Here is a 17,813-nt window from a genome sequence, read left to right as displayed (position 1 = left end):
ACCCCATCACACACAGAGCAGGGCCCGTGTGTGTGGGGGGGGGGGGGTTGGGGCACCGCACCCTGTCACACACAGAGCAGGGCCGATCAGGGGGTTGGGGAGCCTTCCCCTGTCACGAACAGAGCAGGGCGGATAGGGAGGTTGTGGCCCCGCCCCCTGTCACACACAGAGCCGCAGGGCGATCAGGCGGTTTGGGCGCTGCCCCCTGTCATGCTGATCCCGGTGCCGGGAGGCCTCTCAGCTCCACTGATCCTGGTGCTGGGAGGCCTCTCAGCTCCGCTGATCCCGGTGCTGGGAGGCATATTACCCTTTTACTATATAGGATAGAGGCCTGGTGCATGGGTGGGGCTGGCTGGTTTACCCTGAAGGGTGTCCTGGATCAGGGTGGGGGTCCCCACTGGGGTGCCTGGCCAGCCTGGGTGAGGGGATGATGGCTGTTTGCAGCTGGTCACACACCCTTCAGGGTGGGGGTCCCCACTGGGGTGCCTGGCCAGTCTGGGTAAGGGGCTGAGGGCTGTTTGCAGCTGGTCACACACCCTTCAGGGTGGGGGTCCCCACTGGGGTGCCTGGCCAGTCTGGGTGAGGGGATGATGGCTGTTTGCAGCTGGTCACACACCCTTTAGGGTGGGGGTCCCCACTGGGGTCCCTGGCCAGTCTGGGTGAGGGGCTGAGGGCTGTTTTCAGGCCAACTGAAGCTCCCAACTGCTCCTTTTTTTCTTTTTTCTTTTTTTATTCTGGGCCAGCTTTAGCTCTGGCTCCAGCTCTGAGACCTCCGCTGCTGAAAGAAGGTATCTGGTTTGTTTGGGTTCTATAATCAAAACAATGTATAACTCCAGCTCTGAGATCCCGGGCTTGTTGAAAGCAGGTTTCTGGGGTTTTGTTTAGCTTCTATATTTGTTACAATGTTTCTTAAACTGCAAGCTCAGAGGCCGGCAAGGCAGGCAGGGAAAGTTGGTTTCCTCCGTCACTGAAGGAAGCAAGCCTCATGTTCAGTTTAAGCTGCCTGGCTGCCGGCCGCCATCTTGGCTGGCAGTTAATTTGCATATCTCGCTGATTAGCCAATGGGAAGGGTAGCGGTCGTACGCTAATTACCATGTTTCTCTTTTATTAGATAGGATATATTTTTTTTTAAGTTTTCATCTATTCAAAACAAAGCTGAGCCGCCAGCCACTGCTGCCAGGGCCGCCACCATTGCCCCTTGGCTGGCCCAGGGCGTTCTCCCCCCCCCCCCCCCCCCGCGAGGCTGCTCCAAAGATAGGGTTTTGTTTACCAGAGCAGCAGCGGGGCAGGGGTGGGGTGGGGGGAGACGCCAGACACCGGGAGCGATGACCTCAGGCACCAGAGGGTTGCCTCTGAGGCAGGGGGCTGGGCCACAGGGAGGCTGCAAGGATGGTTGACAGGTGTGGAGCACGGCAGGGAGGCCCTGAGGAGGCGTGCGGGAGATGGGGACGAGCCCGAGGATCCAGGGACCAGGGCTCCCCTATCAAGGAGGGTGGATTTCCCTGGTCAGAAGAGTGAGGCGGGGGAAGGCAAGCGCCAAAGCTCTGATCCTGGACAATCCCTGGCGCTGGAGCTCCCATATTTGAAAAGGGTCTCAAATCTCCCTTGGCAACGGAGTCTCAGGCTCTCAAACCTAGCCCTTCAAGTTCTACTCACCCTCTGACCTTGCTTATCATACCTAGCATTTATTGAACACTTACTATGTACCCGGTGCTGTTCTAAATTCACTACAGAAGACTCATTTAATACCCATAACAACCTTATTAATTAGTGAGTATTATTCTCACTTAGTAGTGAGGAGAATGATCATGCAGAGATTAGGGAACTTGCGGGGGTAGGGGAGTGTGTCCTGCTGGTAAACAGCAGAGTTGAGATTCTATCCAGCTCTAGGGCCACTTACACCTCCTGCTCTAGCCAAGTGCCACCTGTGGCCATTACAATACTATCCAGAGAGCATTCTCCACAGGTGTGACCAAACAGTTCCCCAAGTTAAATGCTGCAACCTCCCCTCCCCTTCCCAGCCTTCTAATCCTAGAACAGGTACCTTTATTTCCTTAGAGGCCTGCCCTCTCTCTCTCTCATCCCTTCCCAGTTCTTTACTTTGGTCCCTCTGAGGTCTCACCAATTCCCTTAGGGCAGTGGTTCTCAACCTTCTGGCCCTTTGAATACAGTTCCTCATGTTGTGACCCAACCATAAAATTATTTTCGTTGCTACTTCATAACTGTAATGTTGCTACTGTTAGGAATCGTAATGTAAATATCTGAGATGCAGGATGGTCTTAGGCGACCCCTGTGAAAGGGTCGTTCAACCGCCAAAGGAGTCGTGACCCACAGGTTGAGAACCGCTGCTTTAGGGGGCAAGTAGCAGCTGGTTGCCCCCCAAACCACCAAGAATTTCTGAAGCACAGTATACAGGGTGGGGCAAAAGTAGGTTTACAGTAATTAATTACTAATAATACAAGAATCAACTATGTTTCCTGCACTCACAATTGCAAACCTACTTTTGCCCCACCTTGTATTTCTGCATCACTGCACACCTGAGTGACTACCTCCCCTGGGTGAAGGTTCAAGATTTCTCAGCAGGGGGCATCCTAGAGGACACACAAATGCCTTCCAGCTGCCTAAGCTGCAGCTGATAGCACCACCAGCACCCTTACAGTCTGGCAGGTGATCCAGGGGGTCACCAGGGGCTCCTGGGGATCCCTAGGCATCTGTGGGAAATGATTTCTGTCCCTTCCCAGGCTGTTTCCAGGCCCCATGGAGGGGATAGGGTGCACCCTCTCTCTTCTCCCAGTTCTCAACTCTAAATAGAATCTATGTGGAGCAAAAAAAAAAAAAAAAAAAAAAGAATGGATATGAAATGTCACCCTGCCTACAACCTGATTTCCTTAAGAGATAAAAAGGAAAATGATGTCTATCATATCATTACTTATACTATCAACATTATAGAAGCAACCTAAATGCTAAAATGGTAGGAAAATAGTTACATAAGATTCATGAACCCAAATATTCAGCTACTAAAAACGCTGTCTTTGAAGATGACTATGAAGAGAAAAAAAACAAACAAACACCAGGATCCACAATTACATATATATATATATATATATATATATATAAAATAATACATGTACATATATCCATAAGTATACAGTAAAAAGCCTGAAAAGACATATGCCATAGTGGTTGTATTGAGGTACCATATGGGTGTTCAATTTAAATTCTCCTGCTTCCTATTTTTTAAACTCTATAATGTTGCCATTATATATTTATAATAAAAACCATTTTAAGGTTAGAAAACATTGGATCTAGAAGAAAACACCCATCCCTCCCACTGATACCACGTAATTAGCTAGTTATTAATAATAGGAAAGGAGCAAAGAAAAGGCCAGACACTATAGGCATGTCACCTGGGCAGCTTCACCAGGAAGCTATAGCTTTGCACTCCCCAGGGAACCACCAGCCTACTCCCTGCAAAACGCTGGGGGGAGGGGACTGGACAAAGGAAAGACAGACACATGTCCAATAAAGTTGGGGTGACATAGGAAAGGTGCTTGTCAATCACACCTGGGAACAGAATCATGGCCAGAATGGGCGTGGCCACTGCAAGGGCACAAAAGTTTGAGATAGATAATCTCCTAAACAAAGAAGCACTCTCTTGTTGCTCCCCACTCTTGTGCTATTGGCTCGCTCTTGGCTTCCTTGCTTTGCCCCTATGGCCCTTGGCTATGTAGACCCCACACGCAATGGACTAATGGACTGCAGTGGGAAACAAAGCTAAGCTAGTCTGATGCGGACTGGACCCTGCTCCAACATGGAAAGGAAACTCTGGACACTGGCTCTGATTTTTAGCTCTGCTGAAGCCCCAGCTACACTTCTTCTATGACTGGACTAAGGGAAATGGGACTCCGGAAACCCAGGGGTGTAATTCCATGGAAATAAAGTTTTCTACTATGTCCCATCCTCCTGGGGGGGGGCCAAAAATGCTTATTCTACAGTACCCAAGCATCTGGGAAAGACAAGGCCCTCTCTCCTCTGTTAACACCCTCACTCAGGGACAGATCTCCTCACCAGTAGGGAGCAGCTCTTAAAGAGGCCACCTGAGGCTGTGGGCTGGGGAGATCTCCCATGCTGGACACCCCAGTCCCCAGCTCTTCCTGCCCTGTAGCAGGAAGGGTAGCAGGAGCCCTTCCTAGAGGTGCATATAGGGGACACATTCCCCAAAGGATCCCTCTTCCTCAGGGACCACACATCCTCATGTGGCCATATTGACCTTAGATTGCACATTATAAATGAGAGCTTCATCTAGTTCCATGGGCTACCTTACTATTTACTGAGCAAAGGAGGTGGCGGTATCAGTAGCAAATGCTGAGGCCTGGGGCAATACTGCACAGAGAACTGGGAGGGGTGTGAGAAAGGAAGAGAGGGTGTGTTGAGAGAGAAAGAGAGAGAAGAGGGAAGAGACCACAGAGTGGGAGAGGGTTCAGGGGAGAGAGACAATGGGAGACAGAGGGATTGGGGGAGAGATGAGAGGATGGGAGAGGAGAGAGAAGCTATGAGGGAAAGAGAGGGGCTGAAGGAGAGGGAGAGTTAGGGGACAGAGGGGGATGAGGAGGGGAAGGGGAAGAAGAGAGGTAGGAAAAGAGGGAGGAAGAAGAGGAGCTTAGTAAGAAGGGGAAGGAAAGGCAGGTGGTGTGGAGGAAAGTGTGTAGAAGGGTGGATATGGAAGAGAAGCGCTGTGGGAAAGGAGAAGGGTTGCAGACACAGGGATGGGAGAGGAAGGGTGAGGAAGAAGGAGAATGAAGGAAAGAGGGGCAGGGGAAAACTGGACACAAAAGAGAGGTGCTGAGGGGAAGGGGAGGAGAGAGGGAGCATGAGGGAGGGAGGATTAAGAGAGGGTGGATAGAGGGAGGGGGTATAGTGAGGGGAGAGATAGGCAGTGAGGAGAGAGGGGAGGAGGAAAAAGAAGGTTTAATTGAGAAAGGAAGTGGGAATAAAGAGGTGTGTGGGAAGGACTGAGGGGAGAGAGATGGGATGAGAGGATGAAGAGAGGATGGGGGAGAGAAGGTAGGGAAGGGTACATAAAGGGAAGGTGTGAGGGGAGTGAGGATGAGAGATGGAGTGAGGGAACAAAGAGAAGCTAAGAGAGAGATGAGAGAAGGCACTGAGGCTGGGGAAAGGCAGGAAGCCAGATATTAGAGGGACAGTCCCCTACCCCCTTTTCCCTACATCTCTCCGCCAGGCAGTGGCTGTTTTTCACAATGTCTTCATCTCTTCCTCCATTTAAAAACCCACAGGTTCCCTAAAAGGGCCAGACAATGTCACAACTGTACCCCACCCCCACAGCGTGCTATCATCACCCAGCCACCAAAGTGCCGCCAAAGTCACATCCACATTTTTTTAAGCGCAGCCAACTCAAAAGGAGAACCCGAGTTCAGTTACACAATTCAAGGTCTCAAAGGGTATAAATAACCCTATTATTTACTCAGAAGCACAACTGTGCATGTCGCTGCAGGAGCCCTTCCTCAAGGGACCTAGTGAAAATGACTCTGAAGAGGGAACATCCTCGAATCACCAATCACCCCTTTGTCAAGAGAAAGCCAGGAAAAAACGGGCACAGGGCACTCTCAGGTATTCTGAGTTAAGGCTTTCCAGCTTCCTCATTTATGGTGCCTGCCCCAAAAGTGGGCCACCAGCATCCCATCTCACAGCACTGCTCCAGGGGGCTGGGCTTCCTTTGGGTCACCCTGTGTCTCAGCACCTGGTATACACCTGGCACCAAGTAGGCCCTCCTTAAACATTTACACATCTCAGAACTGGGTGCATCCTCCCATCACAGCTGTGGGCGTGGAGCAGCCAACTGTGTATCCCAGGGGGTGACATTGACTCCAGTGGGCTCAGAGACTTGCTAATGGGAATTTGAAACTGGGACCGAAACAAGTCACTCTTTTTTTTTTAATGTTTTTATTGATTTCAGAGAGAGGAAAGGAGAGAAAGAGAGATAGAAACATCGATGATGAGAGAGAATCATTGATCGGCTGCCTCCTGCACACCCCCCAATGGGGATCGAGCCCGCAACCCAGGCCATATGCTGTGACTGGGAATCGAACCGTGACCTCCTGGTTCAGAGGTTGATGCTCAACCACTGAGCCATGCTGGCTGGGTGCAAGTCACTCTTAAGTTACTGAAACTGTGATGTGTGCCCTATGAATGAGCTGCACACAGAGAAGAAAGGGAACAGGGACAGGGGGATGGCCAGAGGACACATCGGGTGGGCAGCCCATTCCAAGGCTCTTGGGGCCCTTGGGTTGCATGAGAGGCCCTTTGGCCCTGGAATGAATGCCCTGTATTAGGGCATTAGCAGACTGTTTGGCTTCTTCACTTGAAGAAAGTCCTTACTACACATACAACGTGAACGTGGGAAGACACTTCCGAACTCAGTTCAGAAGCAAGATCTAGCTCAGTTAAGATCCAGGACAAAGTTTTTACCAGTTAAGACTCAGATCAGCTGAGACACAGTACACAGCAGAATCTTCTACAGAACTCTTCCCAAATACACCTGTCCCTCAGCCACAACTGGATGTTCCCAAGGGAAAATCGCCAGCTAGATGTGGGTTCTCCCACTATGAACTAATCAGGTGGTAAAATGAAGGGGAAAATAACAGAAACACCTGTCTGCTGGTATATTCATGGGATCTGCCCGGACCAAGTCACAGGAAATAAAACACAGAGGGCCTCTGGGGATGGTCACGGGACAGCAGCAGGGATGGGCTGGGCTGGGATGGGAAGGAGACTTTTCACTCTAAGCACTTTCCACCTTTTCAATTTTGAATCACGTGAATGTATCACCGAGTCTAAAAGCTAACTTTACAGAATCATTTATATATTTCTCTGGCAAGCAGCTGCAGTCTCTATGCCCAAGAAACAGATGAATGTTGTGAACTGCTTCCCCTTTCAAAGTTTTCCTTCATTTGGTAACACCCCTGCAATTCCCATTCTCCCCCAAGCCCTCCCTGGCGTTAATTACTTTCTTTTCTGACAAAGGTAACAATTAAGCTAAAAAAAAAAAAATCCCCATCAAACTAACACACACTTACTTTGCCCAACCTGCTTTAGGTGTCACTGCTGAGCTAACTGACAGACTTAGGTTGACACCTGGGTTCTTCATCTAATATTTTATTGAGAACAAAGGAACGGTGAGAAATTGCTAATTAAGTGGTGACACACTGTCCCATTTTGTTTGTTGTGAAGAGGCTTTTGGGTTTGGGTGTTTTAATGATCAAAATGGGAGAAAGGCAAAGCCCATTTCTGGAGCCATTGGCGTGAGATGAATTTCACCCAGAAGGCAGCATCCGGGACAGTCTGGTGAAGGAAATGGAGCTTGATGAAGAAGCTGGCCAAGGGGAAGGCAGAGCAGAGCCAGAAGGCCTTTTCCAGTCATGCTCCAAAGCAAAATTCAGCACCTCCTTCTAGCCCCAGGCACACAAATAATAGCTAGCTGGAATAATTAGAGAGGACACTAAGCTAATTAAAGACTTTTCACATGGGGAGTGGGTGTGTGATGGATAAAACTGGTGCAGCCCCAGAGGATCAGACCTAGAACAGGGCCCCAAGTCTTCCAAGTCTAGAACAGTCCAGAAAAACCTGACAAAAACGCAGCACTGGTGTTTAAGGGGGTGATGATTTAAACAATCTATGCATGCTGAATTTGAGTGTTTAAGGACTTAAGTTTGTTATGCAAAAAGAGAAATCAATGGGCACCTAAATAATTATAGTATTTAATCCAGGATACAGGGGAAGAAACAGCAGTGTGAACTGAATAACACCTAATCTTGCCACTCTGTCCTCCACACCTGTGGACAGGCCAGCCTCCTGCTGCGGCCCCACCATCTCCCTGGCCACTGGAAGGAAATCAGCTAAGGCCTTTACTGGACTTTTCTTGCCAACTGAATACAGTTCAGTGAGGACAAATATCAGGAATATTTCTGTCATTGTTGTTTGTTCTTCCTGAGGTCAAATAGATACACAGCTTATCAGTGAAGTAAGGTCCATCAGTTACATTTTGCTTTATTAAAGTGTCCCCTGATGAAAACCATAGATCTGCCTGACAAGTATTTATCCATAAAATAGCAATCAAGTTAAAAACTAACCAACCACATGGCCAGTGTACCTTTGCCAACTAAAGGGATTTCAGTGAAGATACGTGGACTCCATCAACCCTCCACATGTGAAGGCATTGGCGGCTTTTCTGCCATGATTGAAATATCCTTAATGAACCCCAGTAATTGCCAAAGAAGTTACCCAAGTAACTAAGTCACTAAAGCTTTAGGATGTAGAAACATTCAAAATTCCCCCACATGATGAAAGGGATGTAACCAAGGGAGGTCACCTGGAGGGACAGAGCAAAAATAAAGTACCTCTTAAAGGAAACATCAACCAAAAACACTAAAAAACACCACCATATTCCCCCTTTCCCCATCCCTTTAGTTTCTTAACTGGGAAACAGCTCCAAGATGGCTGGGTGGTCCAGGAACCCCCAGAAAACACAGATTCTAATCCTTAAGTTACCAAGAAAGTGATGAAAAGTGTTTGAAATAGATAGCAGTGCTGGTTGCACACATTGTGAATGTACTTAATTGCACTAAATTATGCACTTGAAATGGTTTAAAATGGGCCCTGGCCAGGTAGCTCAGTTGGTTAGAGCATCACCTAGATACGCCAAGGTTTCCGGCTCAATTCCTGGTCAGGGCACATACAAGAATCAACCAATGAATACATAAATAAGTGGGACAACAAATCTCTCTCTCTCTCTCTCTCTCTCTCTCTCTCTCTCTCTCTCTCTCTCTCATCAATACATTGAAAAATGGTTACAACTGAAAATTTTGTTATATATATATTTGCCATAATTTTAAAAATAATATAACAAAAACCACTGAATTGCACATTTTAGATGGGTGAATGTAAGATGTGTGAATTATATCTCAATAAAGTTGCTTAAAAAAACTTACCAGGGAAATAGCCTATAGAAAGAGCCTCCTCACTGGGGGAAGCAGGAGCCTGACATATACTGAGCACTGAGCACCAACATAAATTGCTAGTTCTCTCATATTGAAAGGGCATTAAATTTTGAAAGAGGACCATGTCACTTTGCCTCTCTGAATCTGTTTCATCATCTGATGGTGCAGGCCATGATGGCCAAGGACCCTTCCAGCCTTTCAGTTCCCAGGACCAATGAGTGAGTGGCAGAAGGACCCATCATCTGTCACCTGGCATATAAGCACATCCCACTAGGAAAGCAAAACATCAGGGGAGCCAAACATGAGACAAATAAGTTCAACAACTTCAAGACCTAGCTATTGACAGAAGAGGGGCAAGTGCTGTATCAAGACACTTTCTACTCAAGGAACAAAATGGTGAAAGAGTGCCAAAGAGTCCTGTTCCCCAGTGACTTCATGGTTCATTCATAAAACAAAGGCTGTGGCTACAGAGGAAAACCTTCTGTTCCAGAGCGGCTGGTATTGAAGGAGGGAAATGGGGCTCCAGCCATCTGTGTAACACTCAGAGCCAGCTTCCCCCACATTTGGACCAGAATACTGTGGTGAGGGCTGTCCTGTGCATTATAGGATGCGTAGCAGTGTCCCTGGCCTCTGTCCACCAGATGCCAGACTGCCCTCCCCCCACCAGCTGTGACAACCAAGTGTCTCCAGACATTGCCAAATGGCTCCCTGGAGGGCAGAATTGCCCCCAGTTGAGAACCACTGCCAGAGAGAATTTTCTATCTTAAAACTGGCCATTCTTTGTTGAAGTCATGCGACACATGTGGCGGTATCCTTCTCATCCATGGCAGTGCAGGCCACCTTGAACTGTCAGCAAGCAGACCCTGTCAGCAGGCTCTGCTTGGGCTATTTTCTACAACTGCACACACCTCCTGGTAACCAATACCTTGGAGAATTGTGAGTTGCAACTGCACTTGAGTGAAAGGGTCATTCATTCATTCATTCATTCATTCATTTGTCAACATAGGGCACTTACCATATGCCAGGCAATGAGTCTGGGCAATGGAGTTGGGAACACCCAGTCAGAGATGAACTGACTTAATACAAGATGAAGTGTTGTACAGCAACCTTTGGGACAAGCCTCAAAAAATGAATGAGGGGTGCGCTAGGCTGAATAATAGTCCCCCAAAGATCACACCCTAGTCCCCAGAACCTGTAACTATGCTATCTTCCATGGCAAAAGGGTCTTTGCAGATGTAATTAAGTTAAGGATTTTTATATGAGGAGGGTATCCTGGATTATCCAGATGAGCCCAATCTAATACAGCAGTCCTTATAAAAGGAAGGCAGGAGGGTCAGAGTAAGAGAGGAGATGTTAGCACAGAAGCAGAGGTTAGCGTGATGTGGCCACAAGCCAAGGAACACAGGCCAGCCCTAGCAGCTGGAGGAAGTGGGTTCTTCCCCAGAGCCTCAGAAGGAAGCAGCCCTGCTGACACCTTGATATTGACCCAGCACACCCCATTTTGGACCTCTGATCTCCAGAAGTACAAGATTACTAACTGACGTTGTTTGAAGCCACTGAGCTTGTAGCACTTTGTTACAGCATCAAGAAACTAATACAGAGAGACTACAAGGCAGAGAAGAGAGTGAAATCATTTTCCATCAGGGCATGTACATGGGGGAAGGCTCAGCCTGAATGAACATAGAGCAAGAAAAAGCTTGGGTGGCTGCTGGACTTCACAAAGGCTCTATTAAGGATCTAAAGCAGCTGCAGAATGGTAGATACATGGGGCTAATTCCAGAAACATCTGGGGCTTGACTGTATACTGGGAAGGGCTGAGAGAGAGGAAAAGGAAGAAGAGGTAAGGCAAAGAGCAGATTACTATGGAGGTGACAGGAAAGGTGGTAATACCCTCAAGGAAATGGGGAATAAAAGAGTCAGGACAAATACCATGGAAGGGAAATGCTGAGCTCAATTTACCACATGCTCTGTTTGAGGCGTCTAAAACAGACCTGGGTGAAGTTAACCAGAAGGGTAGGAATAATAATTACCTCAAAAGTATTCATTTTAGGCTTACCATGTGCCAGGCTGAGGGCCACAATAACCAAGCAGACACAGTCCCTGCCCTCCTTAAATGTGGCAGAGAGAAGCTGAAGAGTCAGTATCAGAGTGATATGATATCAGAAAGACTTGACTGGCCATTGCTGGCTTGGAAGATGGAAGGGGGCCACCAGGTCAGGAATGTGGGCAGACTCTGGAAGATGGAAAAAGCAAGAAAAGGGATTCTCCTATGAAAGAATACAGCCCTGCTGTCATCTTGACTTTAGCCCAGCAAGACCCATTTTAGACTTCTGACCCCCAGAATGGTAAGATAATAAATTTATGTTGTTTTAAGTCACTGTTTGTGGTAATTTGTTATAGCAGCAATTAGGAAATAATACAGGTCCCAGGTATAGAAAATCACAAACAAATATAAAAACCCCTAATAATGCTAACAATCTATTTTTTTTTTGTTTTTATTGATTTTTAGAGAGAGAGGAAGGAAGAGGGATAGAGAGATAAAAACACTGATGAGAGAGAAACATCATGGATCTGCTGCCTCCTACACATCCCCTACTGGGGATGGAGCCCACAACCCAGGCATGTGCCCTGACAGGGAATCAAACCGGTGACCTAGCCCTAACCAGTTTGGCTCAGTGAATAGAGCATTGGCCTGCGGTCTTAAGGGTCCCAGGTTCGATTCCGACCAAGGGCATGTACCTTGGTTGTGGGTACATACCCAGTAGGGAGTGTGCAGGAGGCAGCTGATCGATGTTTCTCTCTCATTAATGTTTCTAACTCTCTATCCCTCTCCCTGCCTCTCTGTAAAAATTCAATAAAATATTTTTTTTAAAAAAAAAAGGTGGCCAAAACCGGTTTGGCTCAGTGGATAGAGCGTCGGCCTGCGGACTGAAAGGTCCCAGGTTCGATTCCGGTCAGGGGCATGTACCTGGGTTGCGGGCACATCCCCAGTGGGAGATGTGCAGGAGGCACCTGATCGATGTTTCTCTCTCATTGATGTTTCTGGCTTTCTATCTCTCTCCCTTCCTCTCTGTGAAAAATCAATACAAATATATTTAAAAAAAAAAAAGTGACCTATTGGTTCCCAGGGCCGATGCCCAACCCCTGAACCACACTGGCCAGGCCTAATAATCTATTTTTACTATCCCCTCTAAAGATGGAGGGATGCACACATTGTGAATGTACTTAATGGCACTAAACTATGCACTTAAAAATAGTTAAAATGGGCCCTGGACAGGAAGCTCAGTTGGAATAAATAAATAAATAAATAAATAAATAAATAAAGTAGAGGGGAAAGATGGATGATAGGAAAAACCTGTGTGATACTCTGATAAAAGTCCAAGCAACTAACAATGAGATGGGCCAGCTAGTATTACTAATGCCCAGGTGTTGGAGGTCTGGCTTGGACTGGATTCACGAAAGAATCAACACTGTACTTTCCTAATAACTCCATGAGAGGTTTGTTCGAAACTAGGAGCATATTTTTCTCCTCTAACTAAAGTCACACGTCACTTACAGCATCTTTTTTTAAAAAAAAATGTTTTCACGTGTGCTGTTGTTTAGCCTTTTCCCCTTTCTGTCATGGATGGAGGAGTTATTTTTTAAAATATATTTTAATTGACTTTTAGAGAGAGAGGAAGGGAGAGGGAGAGAGAAACATCAATGTGAGAGAGAAACATTAATCCGTTGCCTCCCTTATGCACCCCAACCAGGGATCAAACCTGCAACCCAGGCGTGTGCCCTGACCAGGAATTGAACCGGCAACGTTTCAGTGCACAAGGCAACACTCAACCAGTTGAGCCACACTGGCCAGGGCACAACAGTATCTTACTTTACAACCAAAATGCCCATGTACTCTTCAGGGACCCACGTACACTACACTTCAGCTTTCTCAACTGCAAGGCAAGGAGGTTCTGGACGCAACCTTGAGCTTGCACCAGAACTGCCTGGAGGGCTCATTAATACACAGACTGCTGGGCTCCACTCAGAGAGTTCCTGATTCAGTAGGTCAGAGTTGGGGGCCAGAGAATTTGTCTCTAATGGGATCCCAGGGGAGGTTGATGCTGCTGGTTTCTCGTATTCATCATATCACACTCCGAGAACCACCAGAGTAAAGACTCCTCCTCTCATGTTGAAAGGGGTCTAATATTTTCCTGCCCTGCATCTTTCCAGCTTAGAGCGGCCCTGACTTCATGCTTCTTAGCAGCTTGTTCTGCTTTCCTCTGGGGCTCTGCCCCTGGTACAGCATTGCAGTTGTCCATTCTGCTTAAAGTTGAAAAACAGTCCCAGGACTAGAGCTAGCCGATAGTCAAGAATTAGCCACAGGATATACCTAGAAAGCCATTCTGCTCCCCTACCAGCCCCGATCCTCTGCCCTGATTCATCACGTGAATGTTAACTCAGGGACAGAAAAAAGCAGCCCCTGCCATCCCGAAGCTGGCCAGGCACTTTCCTATTGCGCATGAACAACTGCACAGAACACAAACAACAGACAAGGCCACTCTGACCAGTATGGGACAAGACGAAAACAAGGTCATTCAGTAATCATGTCTGAACACAGACAAAGCATGAACCTTGTCCAAACCACAAACGTCACCAAACACCCCCCAATCCTGGCTAATGAGTGACTGCTGCTTCTTTACCCATCACAGCCTCTGTCTAGTCTTCCCTGCTTCCAGATGGCATTGATTAAGGCACCCAATCATGGAATTACCCTGCCCCCAGTCCTGAGCAATGCCGGCTTCCTTAAATGCTCCCCCAAACACCTAATATGGGCTCAATCCTATATGTGGTCCTACCTGACACCCTCTTACTATGATGCCCCACGGTGCCCCAAGGTGTTCGTTCTCCCTCGCTGCAAGGAGAAGAAAGCCTGCGTGTTCCACTCCAGGTGTGTTCCTGGGGGTGTGGCTGAAGGGAAGTGACACTCCTACACAACTTTCAGATTTCATCTCAAATACCATCTCCTCAGTGCTTACCCCTCTGCAGCCTAAATCAGATTCCCCCTCTCTAATCTCCTTGCACAAAACCTGCCATGGCTTTTAATTACATACTGTTGTGAGCACTGCACTCAAGTTTACCTCTTGCACTTGACTGAGACGCCCACGCCAGCAGGTCTGCATGTGTTGTCCACCTGTTTCTAGAACAATGCCTGGCACAAAGCAGGGGGTCAAGAACATTGGACGAATGGACGGACAGATGGATGGATGGATAGATGAATGGATGGATATTGACTACTGTATACAACCTACTTTAAAACAATCACAAATACAAGAGTTGATGAAAGAATATCGGCAATGCAAAAGGAACTGAAGTGGTCAGAGAGGAAAAAACCAGGGTCTGTACAACCAAGACGGTTTGCCTGTGCCGTGGTGGACCTACAGTCATGAGCCATAAATGTAGAGTCTTTTCTTCCATTTCTAACTCGAGACTATTTGTGGAGGCCAACACGTGATACTCATTTTCGCTTTAGTTCAGCATAAAGCAGTCTACCACCAAAACAATACATTGCTAAAAACAGTCCAAACTTTGTTGTTACTCTGGGATTCTTTAAACAGAAATCATTTGCTGGGCTTGCAAATCTTTCACTACTCACAGATTTGGGTGGTAATAATATGTGTGCAATTGTCATTACAAGAGGCTTTCCCTGTATCGGGTACTGTAGGCATCTCCCCACAAGCTCAGAGGGCCTCGCACAACTAACTGGCTTCATTTCAGGGCTGGGGATTTGATACTTTTCAGTTATTTTTCAGATCAAAGACCATATAATACAGTTTTATTGTGTTATCCATCAACAGAAAAATCATCAGGCCAGGTAAGACTGCAAGTGTCTCAAATTGATAAACTGAACAAATCTGAAAACCAAAGACTTGGGAAATGGGGAAGAAGGGTGCCCACATGCCGGTGTGTGTTTGTGTGTGTGTGTGTGTGTGTGTGTGCGCACGCGCGCACACACAGACACACAGACCTGCTTCAGAAACAGAGCTGTTAGGTGGCTCCATTGGAAAACATACAGAATCAATTGTTAAATACCTGTACTTCGTCACAAATACACTGCTGAAGATGCTTTAAAAAAGAGTAGGTGATCTCTAGGCACAAACTACTACAAACACCTTCAATCCCACTATAAGCATTTTAAAGAGTTAAATGACAGTATTCATTTTAATTTTACTGCCTTCAAGTATTAACACCTGAAAAAAAATGAAGACCATTTTCTGTACTACCCTCCATCTTTTGTAATGGTTAGAGTAAAAAATAAAGATTAAGCATGTAAGGACTATAAACTGCAGAAGCACTCTCTAATTTTCTTAGATGGCTCTGGATAATGAAAACAGTTCAGACTTGAATAATAAACAGGTCATTTCTTCTTAAATAGGACTCAGTCCTCTTCCAACTGAGATAGAGAAAGCACAGTCCAGACACAGAAGACATTTGGATCTAATTTTCTTGTGTCTCTCTGTGTGTGTGTGTGTGTGTGTGTGTGTGTGTGCAACCCACCCAAAATGAAAGGTGATCAAAACAGCATTTCCGGTTACCTATGGAGAAACCAATCTGTTACTAAAGTGATGGGTGATTTTAAAGTATATACATTTGTTAATAAACTAAACCATCTTATTGGGTGCCAAAGCAAAATGAGAATGTGGAGCTAAGTGTTTTGTCTTCCACAGAGTAGGAAGGTTTCATACTCCTTCATTCATTCATTCATTCATGCATTCATTTAATAAATATTTATTTAGGGCCTGCTCCATGCCAGGCACCACAGAAGAGCGCTGAGCAAAAACGGGGCAATACAGCACTGTCCCTATGGTCATGGAGCTTATAGTAGGGGAGAGAAATGTTAAACAAACTCAAATAAATATGTAATGCTGCTATACACAAAAGAAAAGGTGCTATGAGAGAAAGGGTAACAGAGAAACTACTTTAGACGGGGGTGGTTGAGAGGATCAGAGAAAGGCACTGAGAAAAGTGACACTAAAGCTGAGAGACCATCAGATCGCCACCACTTGAGAAAAGGAAAACCTGTTTTTGACAAGTGACCAGAAATAGGATTTTAACTTTGCGGGCAACAACGGACTGGGCTAAAGGTCCCCTTTCCAGTTCATCTGTCTTTGCGTGCATCCTGTGACTGCTCACCTATGACTTTCTGACTAGCCTACCCAAATCAGAAAGGTCTCACTTTATTGTATAATTTATTATGATCTACAGCCTTCTTATGCTTGGCCTAGAAACACCCCAAAATAACCTGCCAGAGGCACGAAAAACAGAAACTGGCTGCCAGCCAGAATATTGGCTGGGTGGACCAAACGTTTAATAGCCAAGGCAGTCACAAGTCCTTTGCCCAGTAAAGTGTCAGGTCCTCTGGCCAGCAAGGTGGCGCCAATGCTCTGGGGTCTATATAAGATGAGACATGGGACGTGGGGGGAGGGAGGGTTAAGGGTTAGTTGCATACTTGGAACTGATGTTTGATCAGTAAATCGAGGACTGGATCAGTTTCCAGTTCCTCCCGCCTGCACTTAGAGGATGTGGGAAGTGGCCTTTGAGCACCACGGAGCGGATAGCTCCCTGAGCTGGAGGAAGGAAGGCAGGCTGAGAGGGGGGTCAGGACCTGCAGGAAGAGGGGCTCCCAGGACCCGAGGATGGCACGCCAAGCCGGGTGCTGGGGCGTTTCCCGCCCCCCACCACGCCAGCCCCCAGCAAAGGCAACCTGGCCCCCCGCCGCCCCAGACCCCGCGCATCCGGCTTCGCTCCCAGTGGGCGAGGCAAGCACCACGAGCCCCACGCAAAGCAGGAACCCACCAGCTCCGGGTACCCGCGTCTTCAGTGCAGAGGAGGCGAGAAAATGGCCAAGACCAAACTCTCCCCGCCCACCCGAAAAGCCAACCACACCCCCTGCATCCCTCAGCCCAGCCGCCCCGGGCCGGCCCCCGCAGTCCTCAGCCCAGGCCCCCGCGAGGTTCGGGGACGTGGGCGCGAGTGGGAGTGAATGGGGGTGCGCAAGGCAGGCAGGACGCCCACCACGGTGTCACCCGTCGGGGCCCTACCCCGGGACGCCCTGCCTGGCTTTGCGGTCCTGAATGAAACCGGCGCGCCGCCCTCAGGCTTAGATGGGCACCGGGCGCTTGGGGGCGGGTGGCCCCCCACTCACCCATTGGCGTCGAGCCGGGCCGGGCCGCCGAGGCAGCGTGAAAGTTGGCGGAGGCGGGCGCGGGGATCGAGGCGCGGGGGTCGGGGTGCGGGAGTCTGGGCGCGCCGGGACCGGGGCGCGGGGATCGGGACGCGGCGGCTGGGCAGGCTTCCTCCTCAATAGCGACGGCCACGGCGGCTCAGCGCCGCCCGCTGCTGCCTCTGCTGCTGCTGTCGCTGCTGCCCCGGGGCGACTCCTGCTGCTGCTGCTGCATCGCGGCCCGCTGCGCCCGGCTGCGCCGGGTTTCCTGCTCGCCGCGAGTGGAAATTGCGAAAAAAAAAAAAGCACCGCCCAGCCCAGCGCCCGGCAGTCGCGGCCCCGCCACCCGCTCTCCCCTCCTCCTCGCCGCCGCGGTGCTCCTGCGGCTCCGCCTGCCGGGGACGCGCGGCTGCCGGGGCGGGGGCGGGGCCCGGGGGCGGGGCGGGGGCGGGGCTTACGAGGGGCGGGGCGTCCTTGCGGCTGCGGAGCTGGGGCGTCCCCGCCTCACCGCCCCCTAGGGAGGAACCCAGCTCCGCGCGAAGCTGACCCGCACCCGCGGTGGCTCAGCTAACGCCCCAGGAAATGCCGCGAGACTC

General features: G+C 48.6%; 1 protein-coding gene across 4 annotated transcripts in view; it reads right to left on the bottom strand.

Moving 5' to 3' along the window:
• SH3KBP1 (SH3 domain containing kinase binding protein 1) overlaps positions 1-17,569 on the bottom strand; it is a 332,666-nt gene extending 315,097 nt beyond the window's left edge. For 2 of the 4 annotated variants that reach the window (XM_036304652.1, XM_036304658.1), the window contains exon 1: positions 17,200-17,566. In XM_036304652.1, the coding sequence (XP_036160545.1) occupies positions 17,200-17,203 (4 nt within the window). In that variant the 5' untranslated portion in view covers positions 17,204-17,566. Of the gene's footprint in view, positions 1-17,199 lie in introns of all 4 variants that reach the window. The other 2 variants (XM_036304656.1, XM_036304657.1) reach the window with 2 other exon arrangements.
• Positions 17,570-17,813: the final 244 nt, after the last annotated feature.

The sequence above is a fragment of the Myotis myotis genome, unplaced genomic scaffold (assembly GCF_014108235.1).
Source record: "Myotis myotis isolate mMyoMyo1 unplaced genomic scaffold, mMyoMyo1.p scaffold_m19_p_4, whole genome shotgun sequence".
In the NCBI taxonomy this organism is placed as follows: Eukaryota; Metazoa; Chordata; class Mammalia; order Chiroptera; family Vespertilionidae; genus Myotis; species Myotis myotis.
Note: the sequence above shows the minus strand (reverse complement) of the source record. Positions and strands in the feature narration are given on the sequence as shown.